This window comes from Narcine bancroftii, chromosome 4, assembly GCF_036971445.1.
Source record: "Narcine bancroftii isolate sNarBan1 chromosome 4, sNarBan1.hap1, whole genome shotgun sequence".
In the NCBI taxonomy this organism is placed as follows: Eukaryota; Metazoa; Chordata; class Chondrichthyes; order Torpediniformes; family Narcinidae; genus Narcine; species Narcine bancroftii.
In genome coordinates, this window is record NC_091472.1 from 6697407 (window position 1) to 6718584 (window position 21178).

General features: G+C 49.8%; 2 protein-coding genes across 6 annotated transcripts in view; one reads left to right on the forward strand and one right to left on the reverse strand.

Annotated features, from left to right (window-relative positions):
* The window catches only part of pex3 (peroxisomal biogenesis factor 3), a 54347-nt gene extending 46575 nt beyond the window's left edge, over positions 1-7772 (reverse strand). Inside the window, exons 1-3 of one of the 3 annotated variants that reach the window (XM_069930701.1) lie at positions 7468-7772; positions 3553-3684; positions 1725-1806 (exon numbers count right to left, since the gene is read on the reverse strand). In XM_069930701.1, coding sequence (XP_069786802.1) covers positions 1725-1806; positions 3553-3684; positions 7468-7540 — 287 coding nt within the window. In that variant the 5' untranslated portion in view covers positions 7541-7772. Of the gene's footprint in view, positions 1-1724; positions 1807-3552; positions 3685-3752; positions 3922-7467 lie in introns of those variants that run through there. The other 2 variants (XM_069930703.1, XM_069930702.1) reach the window with 2 other exon arrangements.
* A 279-nt stretch (positions 7773-8051) lies between these two features.
* adat2 (adenosine deaminase tRNA specific 2) overlaps positions 8052-21178 on the forward strand; it is a 67576-nt gene continuing 54449 nt past the window's right edge. The window contains exons 1-2 of one of the 3 annotated variants that reach the window (XM_069930707.1): positions 9132-9400; positions 13924-14022. Coding sequence is in view for 2 of the 3 variants with exons in the window: in XM_069930705.1 (XP_069786806.1) it covers positions 8103-8132 (30 nt within the window). In the remaining variant the exon portion in view is untranslated. Of the gene's footprint in view, positions 8133-9131; positions 9401-13923; positions 14023-21178 lie in introns of those variants that run through there. The other 2 variants (XM_069930705.1, XM_069930706.1) reach the window with 2 other exon arrangements.

The following is a 21178-nucleotide window of genomic DNA, read 5'->3' on the forward strand; positions in this document are numbered from 1 at the left end:
AGCAAAGGAGAACTTCTTCAGGGTAGGCATTCCTCAGAGAGATTTCATTTTTTTTTTAAATTAGATATACAGGACAGCAACAGGCCATTTTGGCCCACATGTCCGTGCCACCCAATTTATACAGTAGTCAAAAGTAAAACATGAATTTTTGCAGACTCTGTATTGAAGTAAAACAACACACAAAGCTTGAGAAACTCAGCAGGTCAATCAGTGTCCTTTAAATAGCAAGGGGTTTCTACTTCAACACAGTAAATGAAATGATGTCAATATACAGGATGGACAACGAGAACCTGGTTGGATGGTGCCAGAAAAATTGTGCTCTCAACATCACCAAGACCAAGGAGGTTATTGCTGATTTTCAGGAGATGCTGAGGGTCCTCACTACCTGTCTGCAATGATGGAAAGGAGGTGGAGAGGGTCAGAACTTTCGAGCTGCTGGGAGTTCCTTTCCTGGTGGAAGTGCATATGGAGATTGTGAAAAAGGCACACCAGCATTTCTACTTTCTAAGGAATCTGAGGAGATGTGGCATGCTGCCGGATACTCTTTCAAACTTCTACAGGTGCAACGTGGAAAGTATACTGACTGGTTGCATCACAGCCTGGTTTGGGAATTTGAATGCCCAGGAACGCAGAAGGCTCCAGAAGGTGAGAAACAGAGCCAGGTCCATCTCAGGCTCTGAATTCCCACCAAGAGGCCAGCCAAAATCATAAAGAACCCCCATCACTCTGATCACAATCTCTTCTTACTCCTTCCTTCAGGCAGAAGGTACAAAAGTCTGAATACCACAACCTCTACATTCAACGTTTCTTTCCTATAGCTGTTTGACTCTTGAACCTCCCCTTTGACTCTCTGCACTATTCTGCCACTTTTTGCACTAGAATCACTGTGTATATTTTTTGAAAACACAAGAATGCTAGAGGAACTCACCAGGTCTCACAGGATCCATAGGATGTAAAGATAAAATGCTACAGGCCTGAATATCCGTGACTATTTGTTATCTACCTTGCATGCTTCTCATCTCTTTTTAATTTAATCAATTAGTTAACTAATTATACTTTTTCTTTACAGGTACCTGCTCAGCTGCAGCAAGAAAGATTTTGTAACCATATAATGATTACAGCACGGAAACAGGCCATTTTGGCCCTTCGAGTCTGTACCAAACCAAGCCCTCTCCTCTTGTCCCACCTACCGACTCCCTGCACAATAACCCTCCATCCCCCTCCCATCCATATACTCATCCAACTCTTCCTTAAATGACAAAATGAACCCTGCCTCCACCACCTTTCCCGGAAGCCCATTCCACACAGTAACCACTCTCTGAGTAAAGAAGTTCCCCCTCACGTTACTCCTAAACCTTTGCCCGTTAACTATCAACCCATGACCTCTTGTTTCAATCTCTCCTACCCTCATTGGAAAAAGCTGTTGCACATCAACTCTATCTATCTATCCCTCTAATAATCTTAAATCTCCTCTCAACCTTCTATACTCAAAAGAATAAAGACCTAATCTGATCAATCTTTCTTTGTAATCCAGATGTTGAAACCCAGGTAACCTCTTCGTAAATCTTCCCTGCACCCTCTCTATCTCATTGATTTCCTTCCTATAATTTGGTGACCAGAACTGCCCACTTGGGCATATATACATGGTACACTGCATGGGAAAATAAACCCATGATCATTCTTACAACAGTCGTGGAAAAATCTTTGCTCGGACTGCATTTTACCTGTTTTTTAGCAGGCTTGTGAGGCTTTCTGAATTAAGCTGTTGCATGATTGCTTCTCTCAACGTTGGCAGCATCGAGAGGACTGTTGAAGGAAAGGCAACCAAGTGTGAGGAGCCAGTCTTATTTATGAGAAAAACAACTTAGCTAGCCATCCTACTGTTATATTTCTCTTGACTAATCCAAGCCAAAAACGATGAGCAAAGCGGAGATTTATCATGAAATCCCATGGGATAATGACCCTTTAGTATTGTCTACAAAGCCACTCTCAACCTTTCTTTTGGCTATAAACAGGGCCCTTCCCTGTGAAGCAGCTAAGCTTAGTTGTTTTTTTCCCGTATTTCTCTCCTACCAACCACATACAAATATCTTATGATTTCAGTCCGTGCCCCCCCCCCCCTTATAAATGTGCTGCGTCAGCAATGGAAGAAGACAGTCCCTGTGCCATGACATCTGATCCTTTTAAAATCAAAGCAGAAAGTCAATGAACTCGTTTAAAAATTAACTGGAAATGTGTGGACACAACTGGAAACACCAACAATTACTGACTATACCCGATTGTTTTTAAGAACACAGAGGCAAGATGTTTTTTTGCAACATGTCACTCTGCAGAGTTTTGGGAGAGCAAGAAGAGGTCGTTTGAGGGCACATTCATGAAAGAGTGGTGGGCCAAAGAGATGGCTCCTCACTCCGCAACCAGAAAGCTGTTTCCACTGTTCATGAGATGAGAACTGGGGCTGTAGCCTCAAGATTCAGGGAAGTAGATTTATGGAGATGAGAATGAACAGCTTTTCCCAGACAGTAGCCTATCTGTGGAATTCTCTGGTCTCAGGAAGTAGCCTAATTAAATATAATTAAAACAGTGGTTCTCAACCTTTTTCTTTCCACTCACATCCCGCTTTAAGTAATCCCTATGCCATCGGTCTCTGTGATTAGTAAGGGATTGCTTAAGGTAGGGATGTGAGTGGGAAGGGAAGGTTGAGAATCACTGGCTCTAGACCCATTGTTACTGAAATATTTTGCTTGAGAAAAATTGTCATTGGCCCATTTCCTTTGGAGTTCTGAAACCATGCACATAACGAGTCCATGAGGTACGATCGAAATAGTGGTTTTCAAACTTTCTCAACCCACTCACATCCTACTTTAAGTAATCAAGATGCCATCAGTGCTCTGTGATTAGTAAGGGATTGCTTAAGGTGATACGTGAGTGAGAAGGGAAGGTTGAGAATCACTGGCTCCAGACCCAATTGTTATTGAAATATTTTGCTTGAGAAAAATTGTCATTTCCTTTGGAGTTCTGAAACCGTGCACATAACGAGTCCATGAGGTACGATCGAACAGTGGTTTTCGAACTTTCATGTTTCCACCCCACATCCCACCTTAAGCAATCCCATACTAATCACAGGGATTACTTAAAGTGGTAGGTGAGTGGAATGAAAAAGGTTGAGAACCACTGAATTAAAACATCAATAGATTTTTGCAGTCGGGGAATTGAGGGCGATGGTGAGGCTGAGCCCACTGCCGATCTTGCTGAACGGATGGCCGACTCCTGATCCTACTTCTTGCGTTCTTACTAACAAGGGTAACAGAAACAGGGATGGCCTTATTTGTAAAAGTGCACTTTTCACAGCTTAATGCATGGTCAACAAGCTACATGTTTGAAATCAAATATTAGCCTTTTGACACTCCTGTTGGCAAATTTGCTCCTGCGAGACCAACTCTCCCCCCCCCCCCCCCCCCACCCCTGAACTTGCCGCAATGTTTGCACAACTGCAGACAGTCTCGTTGCCTGTTCCTTCAGGTGACAAAAACAAAAGGGAGAGATTTTAACCTGTCATGTTGCAGGTGCGCTGGTTACTTTCAAAATGATACTGCCTTCGTGCCTGCGCAATATACTCAGCTGCTTCACGCTCTTGGAGATCTCGGATCTTCTTTTGTGCATATTTCCCCAACAGGTAAACACCTAGGAGCAATAACAAAACACGATATCAGGTTTATAAACTCTGTAACAAAATCAATGCTGCTGCATACCTTATTCTTCCAAAAGGACAACCGTTCCCAACATTTAAAGTAAATCATGTTTCAACAACGGCTATATTCTGAAGTGCTTCTTTGGTTGCAAGGGACATTTCAACGGGAAACGCAAATTTTTCTGCTGAAAGCAGCCTTTGATCACTTGTTATTTGACAGGCTGTTTCTGTGCCTGATTGCACTGATCTGAAGCATCAACTTCCTTTCTGAATGGGCTTAGCTCAGCAGAATTTACAGACAACAGGTGGTTAATGTTTGCTTGACAGAGATAAATGGATCCCAGGAACAACATGCCGCCCAGGTTGTTTTCACATATCAGAAGCTGCAGAGGTTTGTTGCTCTCTGCCAAGTCAGAGGTTTCCAGGTTCAAATTCTATAAAAGCAGAAGACAAATGAGCAGAGGCAGGCCATTCGGTCCGTCTCGTCGGCTCCACCATTCCATCATAAGCTGATTCATTCTCCCCCTCAGCCCCGGTCCCCTGCCTTCTCCCCTTAACCTTTGATATCCTGACAGTTCAGATCCCTATCAATCTCTGTGTTAAATGAACACAACAGCAGTCCATTGTAGCAAATCCCAGAGGTTCACCACTCTCTGGCTAAAGAAACACCTCCACATCTGTTTTAAATGGACACCCTTCAATCCTGAAGTTGTGCCCTCTTGTCCTGGACTCCCCTACCATGGCAAACAACTTTGCCACATCTGCTCTGTCCAGGCCTTTCAATATTCAAAATGTTTCTACGAGATCTCCCTCAAGGAGCATAGTCCAAGAGCTGTCAAATGTTCCTCATTTGCTAATCCATTAACTCCAGGAACCATTCAGCTACAGAGAAAGAAGAACTTGAATCTGATGGTGACAGTTTACTGCAGATTCAAGTTGGAAAGGATTCACTGATATGTAACTGGGTCTTGAGTGCATGAAGTTACAGAGAGAGGCTGCACAGAATAGATCTTTGTTTCCTGGGACTTTGGAGTCAGGGGTGACCTTACCATGATATAAAATCATGAGGGGCTCAGATAAAATGAGCACTCCCCCCCACCCACCCAGAGTGGAGTTTAATTGTGAGAGGAGATTCAAAAGGAATTTAACAGACTAGTTTCACTCAGAGGGTATCAGGAACAAGGACCAAGAGGAAGCAATAGAAGCAGGTGCAATTGCAGTGTTCAAAAGAAACTAAAACAGATATATGGACAAAATGCAGCCCCACACACTCTCCATCCCCACAACCCTGCACCTTCTCCCCCCAACCCCCACCAACTTTTTCCCTCCAAATTCCCACATCCTGGAGATGCTTTGGCAATGAGATCCCAGTAATTTGGCATGTCAATGACCTGTGTTTAAAGCAGGGTGTGATTAAGCATTCACACTGAACCAAGAAAAGCAGTGAAAAGAAAAAAGCAGGACCTGCAGCATTACAGGAAGGTGGGTGTTGGAAGGGTTCATGTGGGTCCCACAGGTTAAGAACCAGACCAAGATCGAGGTACAAAGCACAAGATTCTTTTGGGAGAGGCAAATGGGGCAACAAGATTGGAATGCTAAATGAACCTAAACACAATACACAAGGGGTGAATATACACTTTGGATAACAAGGGAAAAACTGACAGAACTGGGGAAATGACACAAATACACATACAATCAATGATCAGAACCAAGGTGACACTGCATGCCCCCACCCCCTGACTGGTACGGAAACTGCTCTAGCTACCTAACCTCAGGTCTCACCCCAAGCCAGTGAGAAAGGTGATACTCATGTGCCACGAGGGGTCCAAAAGAAAAAGAGCAAAGGGGAGCATAGCCCTTTATAACCCTGTAGCAGGTATTGGGGGCCCAATCACATGGGGGGAGGCTGGGGCCACTTGTTGTGGCCAATGGCTCAAAGCCAAGTGCAGGGGTTAACCTGGGCCAATTGGGTGAAGGTCAGTGCAAAGTCTTCCTGGACTCCACCATCTTATAATTTCGATGGGCCAATCGCAAGGGTCACCCTGATGGCTTGGGGTGAGTCTGACCTTGATTGGCAGGTGATGTGTCCTCACCTCCAAAAAGGAGGCAGTACCACCATTTGGCGGCCACAATCTCTCCATTACAGCGGGCAAGCCTTTTCCATTGGACCCGATGCAAACCGCATTAGCTCTGAACCACCTATCTTGGTGGGTAAGGACCCGGGATGAAAATGACCTCCCATATCATTGGTATTGGTCGTGTTCACACAGGTAAGTGAAACAGTAAAAAAGGAGATGAAACACCAGCTTTCAGAGGCAGGTGGTGACTCCCAAGCCCCCTTCACTTGTTAACTTCCCGAACATGGCTTCTCTCAACTTCTCCAACCACCCCCACCTCACACTCACCCCTCCTCTCCAGCCCCCTCGCTCTCTCCCCCTTCTCTCGCTCTCTCTACCCTTCCTCCCTACCCCCTCGCTCTCTCTCCCTCCCCACCCTCTCCCTCGCTCTCCTCCCTCTCCCCTTCACTCTTCCCTCCACTCCCCGCTCCCCCTAATCCCCTCCCCATCCCCATCAACCTCACCCGCCCTCTCAACTCCCACCTCCACCTCTCCTCACCCTCCTTCCACCCCCCCACCTCCTCACTCACCCTCCTTCCCCCACCCCCTACCTCCACCTCTCCTCACCCTCCTCTCCCCACCTCCTACCTCCACCTCTCCTCACCCTCCATCCCCCCACCTCCCTCACATCTCCCTCCCCTACCTCCACCTCCTCACCCTCCTTCCACCCACCTCTCCTCACCTCATCCCCACCTCCACCTCTCCCACCCCTCCTTCCCCCACCCCTACATCCACCTCTCCTCACCCTCCTTCCACCCCACCTCCACCTCTCCTCACCCTCCTTCCACTCCACCTCCACCTCTCCTCACCCTCCTTCCACCCCACCTCCACCTCTCCCTCACCCTCCTTCCTGCCCTACCTCCCCCTCTCTTCTCCCTCCCCCTCCTCCCCCTCTCTCCTCTCCCCTCCCCTCCCCCCCTCTCCTCCCCCCTCCCCTTCACCTCCCCTCCCCCTCCCCTCCCCTCCCCTCCCCCTCCCTCCCCTTCACCTCCCCTCCCCTCCCCCCCTCCAACCCCTCCCCTCCCCCCCTTCCCACCCCCTCCCTCCCCCCCTCCAACCCCCTCCCCCTCCCCTCCCCTCCCCTCCCCCTCCCCTCCCTTCCACCTCCCCTCCCCCCTCCAACCCCCTCCCCTCCCCCCTCCAACCCCCCTCCCCTCCCCCCTCCAACCCCCCTCCCTCCCCCCCTCCAACCCCCTCCCCTCCCCCCTCCAACCCCCTCCCCTCCCCCCTCCAACCCCCTCCCCTCCCCCCCTCCAACCCCCTCCCCTCCCCCCCTCCAACCCCCTCCCCTCCCCCTCCAACCCCCTCCCCTCCCCCCCTCCAACCCCCTCCCCTCCCCCCTCCAACCCCCTCCCCTCCCCCCTCCAACCCCCTCCCCTCCCCCTCCAACCCCTCCCCTCCCCCTCCAACCCCCTCCCCTCCCCCCCCACCCCCTCCCTCCCCCCCTCCAACCCCTCCCCTCCCCCCTCCCCTCCCCTCCCCTCCCTCCCCTCCAACCCCCTCCCCTCCCCTCCCCCTCCCCTCCCTTCACCTCCCCTCCCCTTCACCTCCCCTCCCCTTCACCTCCCCTCCCCTTCACCTCCCCTCCCCTTCACCTCCCCTCCCCCCCTCCAACCCCCTCCCCCCCTCCAACCCCCTCCCCCTCCCCTCCCCCCTCACCTCCCACCAGGGCTCCGACGAACAGCACTTTCCTGCGGTGCCGTTTGATGGAGGCCCAGATGGAGCGCAACATCCTGCGGCCCGAGCACGGACAGAGGGGCGAGCGTGACGCGGCGCCGCGCTCCGGGTGCAGATCCGGCTCCGGGTTTCGCAGCGCACCGCGGATCCGGATCTGCCAGTGTGGCTGACTTCGGATCGAGTGCCAACTCTTTTTGGCGATTGATCGCTTCAGGGAGCATCGCTCGATCGTGTTCTGAGCATCTCCGGCGGGAAATGGCGAGTGAATCCAGGGAGATGGCGACGTTACCGTGAGATCCAGCTCCGGGTTTTCCTGTGTTGCACTATAAGGATTCCCCCCGTCCCCAACAGTCGTTCCGCCTACAAACCTTCACGCAAAACAAAATAGACCCGGCGAACACGTTGAAGTGACATCGACAGAATATTTACCCTGGCTCTTTCCTCCTTCATCATAAAAGGAGGTCAGAGTCGGGGTCTTCCTTTGCGCTGGGGGACGTCCCTCAACAGGATGGTCCATCTCGGAATCGGTCCGGGTGAAGCAAACGGTTTCCGGTGGCCGGTTTCCGGTGGCCGGTTTCCGGTGGCCGGTGCATGGAAGCGGCTGGGAGGTGGTCCACATGTCTGCGAGGGAGGAGAAGGAGGGTCCGGTGAGGTGGGGAGAAGAGGAGGTCGTCCAGGCCCCCTGTGAGGGAGGGAGGACGGGCCCCTGAGGGAGGGAGACCGGGGCCCCTGTGAGGGAGGGGGGACGGGGCCCCTGTGAGGGAGGGGGACGGGGCCCCTGTGAGGGAGGGGGACGGGGCCCCTGTGAGGGGAGGGGGACGGGGGCCCCTGTGAGGGAGGGGGACGGGGCCCCTGTGAGGGAGGGGGACGGGGCCCCTGTGAGGGAGGGGGACGGGGCCCCTGTGAGGGAGGGGGACGGGGCCCCTGTGAGGGAGGGGGACGGGGCCCCTGTGAGGGAGGGGGGACGGGGCCCCTGTGAGGGAGGGGGACGGGGCCCCTGTGAGGGAGGGGGACGGGGCCCCTGTGAGGGAGGGGGACGGGGCCCCTGTGAGGGAGGGGGACGGGGCCCCTGTGAGGGAGGGGGACGGGGCCCCTGTGAGGGAGGGGGACGGGGCCCCTGTGAGGGAGGGGGACGGGGCCCCTGTGAGGGAGGGGGACGGGGCCCCTGTGAGGGAGGGGGACGGGGCCCCTGTGAGGGAGGGGGACGGGGCCCCTGTGAGGGAGGGGGACGGGGCCCCTGTGAGGGAGGGGGACGGGGCCCCTGTGAGGGAGGGGGGACGGGGCCCCTGTGAGGGAGGGGGACGGGGCCCCTGTGAGGGAGGGGGACGGGGCCCCTGTGAGGGAGGGGGACGGGGCCCCTGTGAGGGAGGGGGACGGGGCCCCTGTGAGGGAGGGGGACGGGGCCCCTGTGAGGGAGGGGGACGGGGCCCCTGTGAGGGAGGGGGACGGGGGCCCCTGTGAGGGAGGGGGGACGGGGCCCCTGTGAGGGAGGGGGACGGGGCCCCTGTGAGGGAGGGGGACGGGGCCCCTGTGAGGGAGGGGGACGGGGCCCCTGTGAGGGAGGGGGACGGGGCCCCTGTGAGGGAGGGGACGGGGCCCCTGTGAGGGAGGGGGACGGGGCCCCTGTGAGGGAGGGGGACGGTGGCCCCTGTGAGGGAAGGAGGAGGAAGGAAGGAGAGCGTCTCCGTGAGGTTAGGGAGATGGAGCACATCCTTGTGAAGGAAGATTTGGGATTGAATGCCCCAATGAAATTGGGATTCGGGTGAGAGAAGACAGCAGTGAGAAAGAGGATGGAAGTGTGTCTCCCAGAGAGGAGACCCGAGGGGCTTACTGCGATAGAAGAGATGTGGGTCAGGAGTTCAGGTCACCCAGCCAACAAGAGCAGCACTGCTGGATGGAGCAGGCATTGAACACGGTGAGAAAGTGTGAATCTGTTCTTGTTCTCTGTTTTTCATCTCCAAGAGTTTTCAGGGTACTCTTCTATCCATTGCAGAGACTTGTGTATCAATTCGAGGATAATGTAAACAAAGCGGTCACCCAATCTAAATTTGGTCTCTGATGCACAGGAGACACACCTCCTGCAGAAAATGAGGTTGGAGGCGGGTGAGGTTGGAGGCGGGTGAGGTTGGAGGCGGGTGAGGTTGGAGGCGGGTGAGGTTGGAGGCGGGTGAGGTTGGAGGCGGGTGAGGTTGGAGGCGGGTGAGGTTGGAGGCGGGTGAGGTTGGAGGCGGGTGAGGTTGGAGGCGGGTGAGGTTGGAGGCGGGTGAGGTTGGAGGCGGGTGAGGTTGGAGGCGGGTGAGGTTGGAGGCGGGTGAGGTTGGAGGCGGGTGAGGTTGGAGGCGGGTGAGGTTGGAGGCGGGTGAGGTTGGAGGCGGGTGAGGTTGGAGGCGGGTGAGGTTGGAGGCGGGTGAGGTTGGAGGCGGGTGAGGTTGGAGGCGGGTGAGGTTGGAGGCGGGTGAGGTTGGAGGCGGGTGAGGTTGGAGGCGGGTGAGGTTGGAGGCGGGTGAGGTTGGAGGCGGGTGAGGTTGGAGGCGGGTGAGGTTGGAGGCGGGTGAGGTTGGAGGCGGGTGAGGTTGGAGGCGGGTGAGGTTGGAGGCGGGTGAGGTTGGAGGCGGGTGAGGTTGGAGGCGGGTGAGGTTGGAGGCGGGTGAGGTTGGAGGCGGGTGAGGTTGGAGGCGGGTGAGGTTGGAGGCGGGTGAGGTTGGAGGCGGGTGAGGTTGGAGGCGGGTGAGGTTGGAGGCGGGTGAGGTTGGAGGCGGGTGAGGTTGGAGGCGGGTGAGGTTGGAGGCGGGTGAGGTTGGAGGCGGGTGAGGTTGGAGGCGGGTGAGGTTGGAGGCGGGTGAGGTTGGAGGCGGGTGAGGTTGGAGGCGGGTGAGGTTGGAGGCGGGTGAGGTTGGAGGCGGGTGAGGTTGGAGGCGGGTGAGGTTGGAGGCGGGTGAGGTTGGAGGCGGGTGAGGTTGGAGGCGGGTGAGGTTGGAGGCGGGTGAGGTTGGAGGCGGGTGAGGTTGGAGGCGGGTGAGGTTGGAGGCGGGTGAGGTTGGAGGCGGGTGAGGTTGGAGGCGGGTGAGGTTGGAGGCGGGTGAGGTTGGAGGCGGGTGAGGTTGGAGGCGGGTGAGGTTGGAGGCGGGTGAGGTTGGAGGCGGGTGAGGTTGGAGGCGGGTGAGGTTGGAGGCGGGTGAGGTTGGAGGCGGGTGAGGTTGGAGGCGGGTGAGGTTGGAGGCGGGTGAGGTTGGAGGCGGGTGAGGTTGGAGGCGGGTGAGGTTGGAGGCGGGTGAGGTTGGAGGCGGGTGAGGTTGGAGGCGGGTGAGGTTGGAGGCGGGTGAGGTTGGAGGCGGGTGAGGTTGGAAGCTCGGCCATTTCAACTTCCCCAAACATTCCTACACCCATGTGTCTGTTTTTAAGCGAGTCCATCGTCGTATGAGGCCAAATGTAAACGGATGAACAATGCATTGTAGCCTTAAAGCCAAAAGCATGAATCAATCCCCCCACCCCACCCTCCCTCCAAATTTAAGCAACCCCCACCTGGTTTCACTGTTTCACCTACTCTTGCATTCTATTTGTCTCTAATTTTTCCTCACTCCCCCACCCGCCCCACTCTATGTGTTTCTTCTCACACCTTCCATCCCATACCCTATCACCTCTGCCCCTCCCCAAGCTTTTTCACCTTTACATATGTAATATCATCTCCTTTTAGTCACAATAAAGGATCTGGACCAAAAATGTCTATCCATTTCATCCCATCAATAGTGTTCCCCTTGCTGAATTCCTCCAGCAAATACACAAAAATTCTGGAGAAACTCAGCAAGTCCTGCAGTGTCAATAGAAGGCAAAGATTTATAACAATGTTTCAGGCCTGAGCCCTTTGTAAACAGATGAGCAAAGAGCTGACAGGCACCTGAATAAAAAAGGTAGGAGGAGCAAAGGCCAAGAGGCCATAGGTGGACATGGATGGGAGGGAGGAGAGGAAACCTAAGAATCAGGAAAGAAAAGAGGCAGAGGGAAAGAGAGAGGCAGGGAGTTGGAGGAAAGGAGATATAGGGATAGGGAACAAGAGAGATGGGGAGGGAGGCGGCTAACATAAACCGGTGAAGTCGTAGTAATGCCCAAATGGTTGGAGGGTGCCCATACGGAATATAAGATGCAGTTCCTGGTGGTATCAGTTGGACAGTGCACGAGACCGTGTCCAGATACTCAATGGCATTAACGTCGACTTCTCTGCTTTCTGTTAGCTCCCCCCATCTCTCTTGTTCCCTACCCTCTCTCTCTCTCTCTCTCTCTCTCAAAAGTTTAGAAGGGTTCAGTCCCAAAACGTTGGTTATGCAGAGGGACACTCTAAGGCTTGGTGCAGCTAACACAAGGACCACAGTTTAGAGCAGATATTCTCAATGCCCCCTCTCACCTGGGGCCACAGCACATTTGAGGTGGGGGGGGAGGGTGGCAAGAATGGAAATCATCAAATATTTTTAATGTATTTTTATGTAGTTAGAAGAATGGAAGAAACCAACTAAACTTGACTGCTTCACGGGGAAGGGGGCCCATAAACTTTAAGCAGAGTCCTCAGGGACATAGTTAAAAAAAGGTTGAGAATGGCTGGTCTCGAGACTTTCTGTTATTGAGGGTCTGAGACCTCATTAGAAGTCTGCAGATGCCATGATTGTAGAAAAAGCACAAATGCTGGAGGAACTCAGCAGGTCTAGCAGCATCGAGAGGAGCTAAAGTTTTATGTTTGACGTTTTACTTCTTGTCCATCTTTTCCTCCTATGGCTGCTGAGCTCCTCCAGCATTTCTGTGTTTTTAACTACAATCACAGCATCTACAGACTTTCATGTTTCACTCCTGAGAATTCCTCTCGCAATTCTTTGTATCTGAGGTCTTTGTATTTCTCTATTGTCTTGTGGCATCGTTTGAAGATCATTGGGGAGCAGTGTCAGGAGTCAATATTTATCCACTGATCAGCCCATGGTCTCATTATTTGTTGAGCTTCCATGTCTCGATTTCAAGAGTGTCTGGACTTCAGAAGAATTTAATTGCCTGTCAGCTGCTTATAAAGCGTATGGATGGTGCTGCATGCCTGTATTTTCTTTTGGTGTTTGAGTGCAGAGGGTCAAGTACCCATGAGTTGGAGAGTAAAATGTTCAAGACCATAAGATGTAGGAGCAGAAATAGGCTATTCAACCCACCAAGTCGTCCCATTATTTAATTAAGGTGATCTATTTTTCCTGCTTCACCCCACAGCCCAGCCTTTACCCCATATCCTTTGATGCCCTGGCTAAACAAGAACCTGTCAATCTTTGCCTTAAATATACCACAACCACCTGCGACAACAAATTCCACAGATACATCACCTTCTGGCTAAAGAAATACACTTTTCTAAGTGGATAACCTTCAATATTGAAGTTGTGCCCTCTTGTCCTAGACTCTCCCACCATGGGAAATAACCTTTTTGCATCTACTCTATCCACGCTTTCAACATTCGAAATGTTTCAGTGAGATCGCCCCTCATTCTCCTAAATTCCAACAAGTACAGGCCGTCAAACGCATCTCATGTGATAATCCTTTCGTTCCCGGATTCTTTCTTGTGAACCTCCTCTGAACCCTCTCCAACGTCAGCACATCATTGCTACCTCCTGTGCTTTTGTAGCTACGAATGGAGTGCAGTGTACTAGCACTGATGGCCAGAAGAAAACTGAAGTCTTCTTTGTAGAAGTCATTGAAAAAATCAACAAACAAAACCAACTGGGGCCTCCTTAATAAGCAAATAGGCCTGGCTGCAGCCCAGGTTTTCTACCGGAGTCTCCTATATAAATGTTTGCTGGTACATTTTCAAGTATGATTAATTCTGTTTACCCATAGAGTTTCAAATCCAACTGGATGGCATTAACATCGACTTCTCTGGTTTCTGCTTGACCACTCTCCCTTCCTTCCCTTTCCCTTTATCTCCTTTCCTTCAACTCTCCACACCCTTCTCTCTCCATTCAGAGAACCATCCCTCCTCCCCGTTTGTTACCTATTACCTATTGGGACTGGGTTTCTTCCCTTGCCCCTCCCCTCCCCACCATTTTGTTCGGACACCTGCCAACATTTTTTTTCAGACCTTGATGAAAGGCCCAAACCCAGAATATTGGTAATTGCTATATAAAGTGCTCTGTTTGACCACCTGAGCTTCTCCAGCATTGTGTTTTCACTTGTAGATTTTCCCAACCTTTTGCAAGCCTGGTCATCTGGTTCTTGGATTTTCCCAAGGGAAATTAAATCATACTCCAATAATTGTTTTGCCCTTTGTCAAATATCTTGTGTTGGCAATGTTAAGAAGACATTTAGACAAGCACATGGACAGGAGCAGTTTGGAGGAATTTTAAAAACACAGAAATGCTGGAGGGACTTGCAGCAGGTCTCACAGCATCCATAGAAGGTAAAGATTTATAACCTATGTTTCAGGCCTGAGTCCGTCTTCAAGGTGTGAGCAAACCACGTCTGAACCTGGGCATGGGAAGATTTTCGAACTCCTAAAGAAGTGTCTTTAACCGCCTGACCATTGTGAGCATTGTCCTTAACCAGTCTTTCACAAACGTTGCCTTCAGCAGCCAACGAGTAATCGAGAGCCAGGCGGTTTTGTTGAACTGTGGCTCATATCTGTCGTTTTTCTTCAGCCCCTAAATTCAGGGCCATTGCTATCTGTTCGGTGATGATCTCCAAGGCTGCCTGGAGTCTGATTAAACGATTTAAATGCCAAGCATCTTTAATATTCTGGAGCAGCTTACTTCATTTACAGCTGGAACTCCCCTTACACTGGTGGTTTTTTTAACATTCCGAATGTCTGTGTGACACAAAGAATGCTTTACAGGAGACCAAGTTGAGGAGGGGTGTTTCTTGTCACTTAACCTGTGAGTTGCAGCTTGTCTGTGAACATTAGCATATGTATTAACTCTATCTCTGCCACATGTACAATCCTGACTACCATTCTGTCTCTTTGTCCCACCATCTCCTTTGTGCTATCCCTTTAAAACTCCTCTTTTTAATACCTGTAGAGGCCAAAATACAAATCAAATCTACTCCTCTAGAGCCATTCTGTTCCCCTGGTCCATGTTGGAATCCGATATTAACCCATACCCCACTATGACTATACTTTATATCTATGCCCTGTCTACATTCTAAAGGTAAATAATTGTCACCTCTGCTGCCCCTATTCCAGGAGGACTTAATACATCGTGAGTAATTTAGGGATGTCCCAAAAACAGGGAACCAACAAGTAAACAATACAGTAAATGGTAAAAACAACATTACAGCACTTTTTCCCGGCGTAGTGTAACTTTCAGATCAGAAGGATGAAGGACAGCACGCCCGGTGGAGGGTAGATTATCAATGTCTTTAGTCCGTGGATCAGCAGCTTGTTTAATTCGTTGTATTTGAGTCCACCCCTTTTCTTTCATTCGCACTGCAGTGTCTGTAATCAAAAGTACACAATAGGGGCCATACCAGACAGGTTTTAGTTGGTGATCTTGCCATGCTTTTACATATACCCAATCACCAGGTTTAATAGAATGAATAGGATACTCCGGGGTGGGCAGTAACAGCTGCATATCTATTTTCTCCATGAGCGCAGCCTGTTTGGCAGCTGCATCTGCCTGTCTGTTCCCCTGTGCTTCAGGACTGTCACCACTTTGATGTCTCCGTACATGAACTACAACTATTTCCTCAGGTAATGTAAGAGCATCTAGAGATTGGACAATTAAGTTTTCATGGATCAACTTTTGTCCTTTTCCAGTTATCATTCCCTGCTCTTTCCAGATCTCCCCAAAGGTGTGCACTACACCAAAAGCATACTCTGAGTCTGAGTCTCCAAGATTTATTATTTCTCGATCTTCCTCGCTTAATACATACAATTGAACCCTGATTCCTGATTCCTGTGGTCTGGTGCCGATGGCCAATTGGTCCTGTAAATCTCGTCCTAACAAACAAACTCCAGCTTGGGGAACTAGTAAAATTATTATCTGTTATTATCTTTTCTCCCATTTGTATTCTTACATCTCTTAATACAGGGACTGTAAAGTCTCTTCCTCCTACCCTCTATCGTAACACCCACGGCTGGTTGTAAAATACTAGACCAGGCTGCCCCAGAACCTACTAAAAAGGTCATCTTGTCACTGTGGGGTCCTATGCTTAAATTTACCAATGGTTCTCCGTGCAGCCCCACGGCGTGTATTGACTGAGAACCGTGACCTCCCCCCCCCCCCCATTCATAATCTGCTTCCATCTGTCAGACTCTGGCTTTACCCTACCCTTAATTTAGTCTATGTGTCATCTGAGTCCAGCGTGTTCGTTAAATGAAGTGATAGGAGAATCAGTTTATTACACAGCATAAGAATAAAGCTTAACAGAGCTCTGGTTCAGTCATTAGTTCATAGGTCACCTGCACAGTGAGCTATTCCCCAAGACTGACCTCTACTGTCCAGTCTCTACAGTTTATATAGCTCAACCTTATCATACAGAACAAAAGTTGGCTTCCTTTGCTAGATTTCTTGCATAAGATTTATCACAAGTAATTTCCTGCTCTGCAGTTATCTGGGGTGTAGCGCTCCCATCTTTTTTTAATCCTCAAGGTCAGAATATCCTGTTGTTTTGATCAGAAATCAATTCACCCCAGATATTTCTAATTATTTCTTTGTTCTCATCTGGCCATATTCTTCTGTTCTACTCAACACCTCCTTCTGTCTTAGCTTCTTACTGATTCCATTCTCTTTGTTTCTGACAGTCTCTGTCAGAATTCTTTTTGTTTGTGCTAATCAGCACCTCCTTTTCCTTAACATTCCTACTAAATTGTTTCATACATATCTTCTCTCTTGTATTTTGGAAGCAGACAATTCTAAACCTACTGTAATCAGCCAACTTTGCTACATACTGTGGCTGCCCCTTACTTACATTACTCTTTCCCTTCACCATGAGGTAAATATTAAATTGTTACATAGTACTGAATTCATGTATACAAACTGAATAGTACATAAGCATATATTCTACATATTTTCTATGATTAATTAACCCCTATATTCCAAAACATCAGTACGTAAGGTTGCGTCTCCCTGGCTTGCATTGGGCATTCTCTCTTAAAATGTCCCTCCTTTTGCAATGGTAGCAAACTAATGCTCCAGTTTCCCAATTCCTACTGGGATTACCGGATGTAAACAGCGTCTTCATTGTTGAGGTCTTTCATGGCTTGGTTCAGCATCATGCTGAAGAAGATTGAAAAGAGGGTTGGTGCGAGAACACAGCCTTGCTTCACGCCATTGTTAATGGAGAAGGGTTCAGAGAGCTCATTGCTGTATCTGATCCGACCTTGTTGGTTTTCGTGCAGTTGTTTACATCCGGTACCGCACGGATGGCAGCCTCTTCAATCTGAGGCACACCAAGACACAAGAGAAACTTGTCCGTGAACTACTCTTTGCAGACGATGCCGCTTTAGTTGCCCATTCAGAGCCAACTCTTGACGTCCTGTTTTGCGGAAACTGCCAAAATGTTTGGCCTGGAAGTCAGCCTGAAGAAAACTGAGGTCCTCCATCAGCCAGCTCCCCACCTTGACTACCAGCCCCCCCACATCTCCATCGGGCACACAAAACTCAAAACGGTCAACCAGTTTACCTATCTCGGCTGCACCATTTCATCAGATGCAAGGATCGACAACGAGATAGACAACAGACTCGCCAAGGCAAATAGCGCCTTTGGAAGACTACACAAAAGAGTCTGGAAAAACAACCAACTGAAAAACCTCACAAAGATAAGCGTATACAGAGCCGTTGTCATACCCACACTCCTGTTCGGGTCCGAATCATGGGTCCTCTACCGGCATCACCTATGGCTCCTAGAACGCTTCCACCAGCGTTGTCTCTGCTCCATCCTCAACATTCATTGGAGCGCTTTCATCCCTAACGTCGAAGTACTCGAGATGGCAGAGGTCGACAGCATCAAGTCCACGCTGCTGAAGATCCAGCTGCGCTGGGTGGGTCACGTCTCCAGAATGGAGGACCATCGCCTTCCCAAGATCGTGTTATATGGCGAGCTCTCCACTGGCCACCGTGACAGAGGTGCACCAAAGAAAAGGTACAAGGACTGCCTAAAGATATCTCTTGGTGCCTGCCACATTGACCACCGCCAGTGGGCTGATATCACCTCAAACCGTGCATCTTTGCGCCTCAATTTGGCGGGCAGCAACCTCCTTTGAAGAAGACCGCAGAGCCCACCTCACCGACAAAAGGCAAAGGAGGAAAAACCCAACACCCAACCCCAACCAACCAATTTTCCCCTGCAACCGCTGCAACCGTGTCTGCCTGTCCCGCATCGGACTTGTCAGCCACAAACGAGCCTGCAGCTGACGTGGACATTTATCCCCTCCATAAATCGTCGTCCGCGAAGCCAAGCCAAAGAAAGAGGACCGGGATTACCACGAGGTCCCGGGAACAGTCTTCATCCCCGGAATTCCCCTCTACCCTTGCCCCTGCTCTGCTCTACTCTCCCACTCCTGGAGCTCCTCCCAATGTCCAGGAGCTGGCACACAGCCCCTACCCTTTCCTTGCTGTCCCTCCACGACTTCCTTGACTGCCTGCATCAAAATCTTAGCCTTTCCTTTCTGTTTATTGGGCATTCTCTCTTAAAATTACGCACCTCCAGACTAGTTAGGGGCACATTTACAAAACCGAGAACCCCTCCCATGGGAACTTCCCGTAAAGGTCTCACCAAGTTAGTTTCTGGCTTATTATGTCTAGGTTCCTGCTCTCTGGGAAATGAATCAAAGGGTTCTGCCCTCTCTTGTCAATAGAAGTGGTAATCGAGTACTTTGTGAAGGGTCATCATACCACCCCTACTTTCTTCTCCTTTCTTTAGCTGTGGGGGAGGAGGGGAAGGTGCAGAAGGGAAGAGCATAGAGGGGGAGGGGGGAGATAGGAGCCGGCATAGGAGTAGCACAAGGTGGAGGAAGGGAATGTAACACATCCCATCCTTGTGTTTCAGGGACAAAAGGTTCCTTATCTTTCTTGTCCTTGCATTCCTTTTCATTCAAAACCAGTTGATCAAATGATCCCCTGAGCCAGCAGGCTGCATATTCCCTGCTCTCAAGATTATCTCTTTCGTTTTGATAGAGCCAGATGTTCAATGCTTGACACATCCAGTCATCCTCTGATCCGAGCTTTGGCCAATATACTGAACTCCCTTTAATCGGACTTTTAACCCATTCCAAACAGGAATACCTGACCATGGTCTGTTTGTCCTTCCCACGGGTTCTCCCCACACCCCAATAGGATAACATTAATCCTAACGGACTTTGCTTGGTTATCTGATCCTCTCATCCTTCACTAGGACTCTCTTCCTTACTACTCACACCTCCCATACTAACAGGTAAGTAAAATTTCTCTTACCGAGATCCAGTAGCTAGTTCTAGCGCGCTTCCTTAACGTCCTCTCGTTGTTTGTTCTCAATGCCTCTTCTCGGATATCACTCGCTTCATCCACTGTCCAGTCACCCTTCGTCCATGAGTCCAGCTGAATCAGCTGGGGTGCACCTACCCCCGTCGTCAGGCACTCTGTCAGTGGAGGGAGTGGGATCCCGGACGTGCCCCCATTTGTTAGAAACAGAAGTACCTTCACAGAAATTGTTTCTAACAATCCCATCCGGTTAGAGGGTGCTGAGATGGTGAGGTGTTGTTCCTCCACTTTGTTGTGTTTCTATATAGCAGTACAGCACAGGAACAGTCTTTTCAGACCTCTACCTGTATCGACCGTGATACCAAATGAATATGCTATTAATTAATAAACTTGTCCCATATGCCTGCACACAAACCATGTCTGTCTATTCCCTACTTATTTATAAGCCAATCTAAATACTTAAAATTCACAGTCTTATTTGCTTCCACCAAACCCCCAAGCAACACATTCCAGGCACTGTGGGAAAAAAAAACTTGCCTTGCACATTCCCCTTTAAACTTTTCCCCACTCACTTTAAAGCTATGCTTGTGTTATTTGGCATTTCCACCCTGAGATAAGGTAGACAGTTTGAGTCTATCTCTGCCCTTACAATTCTGACAGTCAAGAGTATCGTTTTCAACCTTTTTCTTTCCACTCACAGACTGCCTTAAGTAATCCCTGTCATGGGTGCTCTGTGATAATAGTAAGGGATTACTTAAGGTGGGATGTAAGTGGGGAAAAAAAGGTTGAAAAACACTTTCTTAATCGTAGCCGATGACAATTTTTCTCAAGAAAAATCATTAATGATCTAGATGATGGGGTGGTGAATTGGATTAGTAAATATGCAGACGATACTAAGATAGGTGGAATAGTGGATAATGAAGAAGGTTTTCAAGGATTGCTGAGGGATTTGGGCTGCTTAGAAAAGTGTGAGGTGCTTCATTTTGGTAAGAAGAATCAGAACAGGACATACGTAAATGGGAGAGCATTGAGGAATACAGAAGAGCAGAAAGATTTAGGAGTAACGGTACATCGTTCCCTGAAGGTAGAAACTCACATGAATAGGGTGGTGAAGAAGGCTTTTAGTATGCTGGCCTTTATCAATCATTGCATGGAATATAGGAGTTGGGAGGTGATGTTGAGATTGTATAAGACATTGGTGCGGCCTAATTTGGAGTTCTGTGTGCAGTTCTGGTCGCCTAATTATAGGAAGGATATAAACAGAGTGGAGAGAGTGCAGAGAAGGTTTACCAGAATGTTACCTGGGTTTAAGCATCTAGAGTATAGGGAGAGATTGGACAGATTATGTCTTTATTCTTTGGAGCGTAGAAGGTTGAGAGGGGATTTGATAGAAGTAGTTAAGATTATGAAAGGGATAGACAGAGTGGATGTGGATAGACTATAGACTATTTCCGTTAAGAGGAGGAAAGATTAAAACAAGAGGACATGAGTTAAGAATTAAGGGGCAGAGGTTTAGAGGTAACTTGAGGGGGAACTTCTTTACTCAGAGAGTGGTAGCCGTGTGGAATGAGCTTCCGGGAGAAATAGTGGCGGCGGAGTCAATTGTATTATTTAAGAAAAGGTTGGACAGGTATAGGAGAAGAAGATGGAGGGTTATGGGCATTGTGCAGGGAGGTGGGACTAGAGAGGGGTGTTTGGTTCGGTGTGGACTAGAAGGGCCTAATGGCCTGTTTCCATGCTGTAATTGTTGTTATTTGTTTTGTTATTTCAATAACAATTGGGTCTAGAGCAGTGGTTCTCAACCTTTTTCTTTTCACTGTGGTCAAGATCCTTTTCCCTTGTGAATACTGATGCAAAATATTCATTGAAGACCTCAAAATATTCATCGAAGATCTCCCCATTGTCTCCTTTATCCTTTATCAGTCCCACCTTCATTCTCGTCATCCTTCTATTCTTCACATATCTTGGAGTTCACCTTAATCCTACATGCTAAGGCTTCTCATGGTCACTTTGAGCTCTCCTAAGTTCTTTCTAAAGATCCTTCATCGCTACCATATGCTTCTCATGAGCCCTTCTTGTTTTCTGCTTCCTATATCTAACGTCTGATTCCTTCTTCTTGACTAGTTGCCTGATCTGTTTGGTTAACCAAATTTGGTTAGGAGAAAAAGGGAGGTGTACAAGAGGTATAAAGAGCAGGGAGCTGAGATTTTGACGGAGGACTACAAGGAGTGTAGAAGGAATCTTAAGAAAGAAGTTAGAAAGGCCAAAAAAAGGCACGAAGAGGC